The 3,517-nt window shown below is 39.7% G+C and overlaps 1 protein-coding gene across 1 annotated transcript; it reads left to right on the top strand.

The window, feature by feature from the left end:
• The first annotated feature begins 287 nt into the window (after positions 1-287).
• On the top strand, positions 288-2,165 carry helt (helt bHLH transcription factor). The gene is made up of 4 exons (XM_029431428.1): positions 288-378; positions 981-1,085; positions 1,256-1,352; positions 1,639-2,165. The coding sequence occupies exons 1-4, from the start codon at positions 352-354 to the stop codon at positions 2,112-2,114; spliced, it is 705 nt and encodes a 234-aa protein (XP_029287288.1). The 5' UTR covers positions 288-351; the 3' UTR covers positions 2,115-2,165.
• Positions 2,166-3,517: the final 1,352 nt, after the last annotated feature.

Genomic DNA, 3,517 nt, shown 5'->3' on the forward strand with positions numbered 1-3,517 from the left:
TCACTTCTTATTTCCCGCCTGGGTTGTTACTATGCAAATAATATTCCAAAAGTAATCACGTGTCTTTTGAACAGCCACGTGGATTAACAAAGCAGGTTTGCCCCCCTGCTAGCCCATGGCTTTAGATTTTTACTATTTCTTTAACTGATCCTAAATGCACACATTTACCCAATGCATGGCTCTAATCCCATGGAATAATTTACACCATGAATGCCAGAGTCCCTTGGATGATCCCTTTATAAGGAGCATCTTTCCCCTCAAACCTCAGTCTGCTTCATCTCCTGCAAGAGCAACACATCTCTCCAACGTCCAGCTGAAGTGATTTTTTAAGAAGTTTTCAGACATTCGTCGATGGCATCTAAAATGAAAGACAGAAAGGTACGCGCTCCATGTGCGCTCTGCTTTATGAGGAGTGAACTATTTTTTGGCTACGCGACACTTTTAACACTTTTGAGTCACTTTATGGAATTTTGTATTTCAGTATTTACATCAAAAATTGTTCAACTACAATTTGGAGTAATTTTCGTGCTAGTGGAGGGGGAATGTTGTCCACCACCTCTGTGGCACACTTTAGAGGATAACTATGGCGCGCTACTGGTTTAAAATATCCTATCAGACAGTTTCGGGATATTTGGAAATATAGTGTTATTAATTGGGTTACAAAGACGTAAAGTTTGCTTAATTTACTAAAAGAGATTTCAAACAATCCAAATAAGGCATTAGAGTTATATAGAATACTTTAGGAGCGCAGATGTCCACCGCGCGCTCTGGAGCTTTATAGCGCGCGGCGCGCAAAATCCTCCCGGAGTTTTACTGTAGATGTCATCATCAAGTTTCCAAAATACTTCATAGCTGCAATTCTTTTTATTCAGACCTTCCTCACTGGTTTATTTTTCTTATTTCTGGTATAAAATAGCTGTAAATGAGATGTATTATATTATCTTTGTATGCTCATGTTGTCTCTCTCCCTGTTTTCACAGAGAACTCCTATCTCTCACAAAGTCATTGAGAAACGAAGACGGGATCGCATTAATCGATGCCTCAACGAATTAGGAAAAACTGTACCAATGGCACTGGCAAAACAGGTATTGTTAAATGTATAATATATATGTTCTTATAGCGATATTTTATGTATTCTATAATATTGATACTTTAGCAGGAAAATGTTTATCCGCCAATATTTAAGGAATAATCTGTTCATGTAATATTTTCAGTCAAACTTTTCTAATATTGTTTTTTTTAAATATTTTGGTAGAACTCTGGAAAACTGGAGAAAGCTGAAATCTTGGAAATGACAGTCCAGTACCTCCGAGCACTGCACTCAGCAGATTTCCCCCGTGGGAGAGAAAAAGGTGAGTCAACTTTTCACGGAGCTCCGACACTTTACGCATCCCAACCCCACAGTTCTGTTAATAGACTGTGTGCACATTTCTACAATGCTGATTAGGTAAAACTCTGACATATCTTAGCATTTATGTAATTGTTTGTTTAACCGATATTATATATCTATAATATAAAACAATATGTGTATATTTTGGTGCGAGTCCAGTTTTACGCACACAAACTACGTTGCGTCAGACTTGTGTATCATTTCATATCTGCGGGGTTGTAATCGCTGCTTACTTTGATTCATTCCAGGTGAACTTCTGGCTGAGTTTGCAAACTACTTCCACTACGGATACCACGAGTGTATGAAGAACCTGGTGCACTACCTGACCACAGAGGACAGGGCTGAAACTAAAGACATCAAGTACGCACGGATCCTCGCCTTCTTACAGTCTAAATCTCGTGTGGTCACCGAGCCTGTGTTCGGCTCCGTGGCCTCGATGCCAGAACCGTCCGACTACCTCAGCCAGCTGCACTCCTCTCCGGAGCACCAAAGCCACAGTCCGTCTGACTCCGTGTACCAGCAGAGTCCACCGGGACACTTCTCATGGCACAGCTCGACCCGCAGCCCGGGCATCTCGTACCCAACAGTGCCGCTCTCTGCGCACACACAGCAGCACGGTGGATACTTGTCACCGGTGCAGGGACTCGATCACCACTATTTCAACTTCATCGGTCATACACACGCAAACACGTTTAGTTTGCACAGTGCGCAACACGCCATGTAAATAGTTTTGCTATGTTTTTATTTATATATTTGTGAATGATGGAAATAGATTCTGTACATGTTGTGAATAAATATTTCATACTAAAACTCAACTTTCTTTGTGATGATTTACACTCGGATTTAGTGGTTAGGTGACGCTCTAAGTGCGTAAATCCGCAGCAACATTATAAGACATTACAATCGTGTTACCTTATTGTGGGAATACAGTGCGGAGAGAAGCAATACAAAGGATTAGAAAAGAAAGAAAAAACATTTCAAAGTGCAATTTGGTGAAAAGATATTCTTACATTTTTAATCTTAAATGAATTATTTGTGATTTTACTCACTACGGATCAGTAGAAATATTCAGAAAACACATTAACATCTAAGCAAGTGTTTGAACAAAAGTCAATTATAAAGTAAATTAGGACAGCTTGGAATCTTTTTTCATTGTAAACTGAATCATATGGACCAGGCAGACTGGGCTCAAACTTTATCAAAAGGCTCACTATGTGTGGCATACTACCACTCAGTTTCTTCAGTCTGGTCCACAGACTTGTTTATGGTGTGATCTGTGGGTTTAATGGGTGTCACAGCAGGTTTCCAGGGGGCAGACATGAGCCTGATTCCCACTGGGCCACCCGCTCCCGACTTAAACAAACCTGCAGTTAACAAAACCATTGACTCACCCAACACTCCCCCTTACTTAGCATTCAAAACTGTGATTGAATACAAAAAGAAAAGGAAAATAAGTCAATAAAGATTTTCATACAAGGCTCAAAGTTTCACAATGAAGTAAACAGAAGTACTTGTGATGTGTCTTGTGTTAAAAGAAAGTTGCATTTCTAGGATCGAGAGTATTAGGTACAGAAGAAATGTTCAAAACAAGATAAAAGTTATCTTTCATTCTGAAATTTAGCCAAGTTTGACTCCTTCCACCTGTTTGGGGAGTGAGGGTGACTATTCATCAGTAATGAAGACTCTCATTATGGAATCTCATGCAGGAAAGACTGGCGCTTGTTTATATGTAACATGTGTTGTTTCTTCATTCAAACCATATGGAACCTAGAAAGCAGCATTACATTAAATGTGTGAGATCTGTGACACCATAAGGCTTTTAAATGTTTCTCTCACTCTCTAAAGGAAAGGACGTATTGGAAACGTTACTGATAGAAATGACACTTTGCTTCCAACAGAATAAGGAATTACTCGGATCAAAAGGGAATGGTTTATGCCAAGCTGGTGTCTGCTGTGACCACAGAGTCTAAATGAATACATTAAACTGCTTCCAGGCTCCTTCTGTCTTCCTTTAAGTAAGTTGTATAGTGATGGAGAAGTAAAAAAAAAAAAAGGGAGCAGGGTGGAAAACTCCTTGTTGTGTTTTTTTTTATAACCAAGGAGCCCCATTGTGGTGCATCTGAAAGG

This window comes from Cottoperca gobio, chromosome 1 (genome assembly GCF_900634415.1).
Source record: "Cottoperca gobio chromosome 1, fCotGob3.1, whole genome shotgun sequence".
In the NCBI taxonomy this organism is placed as follows: Eukaryota; Metazoa; Chordata; class Actinopteri; order Perciformes; family Bovichtidae; genus Cottoperca; species Cottoperca gobio.

What these genes read in the sequence shown, in the direction of transcription:
- helt (XM_029431428.1), top strand. Translation starts at nt 352, where the DNA reads ATGGCATCTAAAATGAAAGACAGAAAG. An exon ending in CAATGGCACTGGCAAAACAG is followed by an intron (nt 1,086 to 1,255) that starts GTATTGTTAAAT and finishes ATATTTTGGTAG; the next exon opens with AACTCTGGAAAACTGGAGAA. An exon ending in CCCCCGTGGGAGAGAAAAAG is followed by an intron (nt 1,353 to 1,638) that starts GTGAGTCAACTT and finishes GATTCATTCCAG; the next exon opens with GTGAACTTCTGGCTGAGTTT.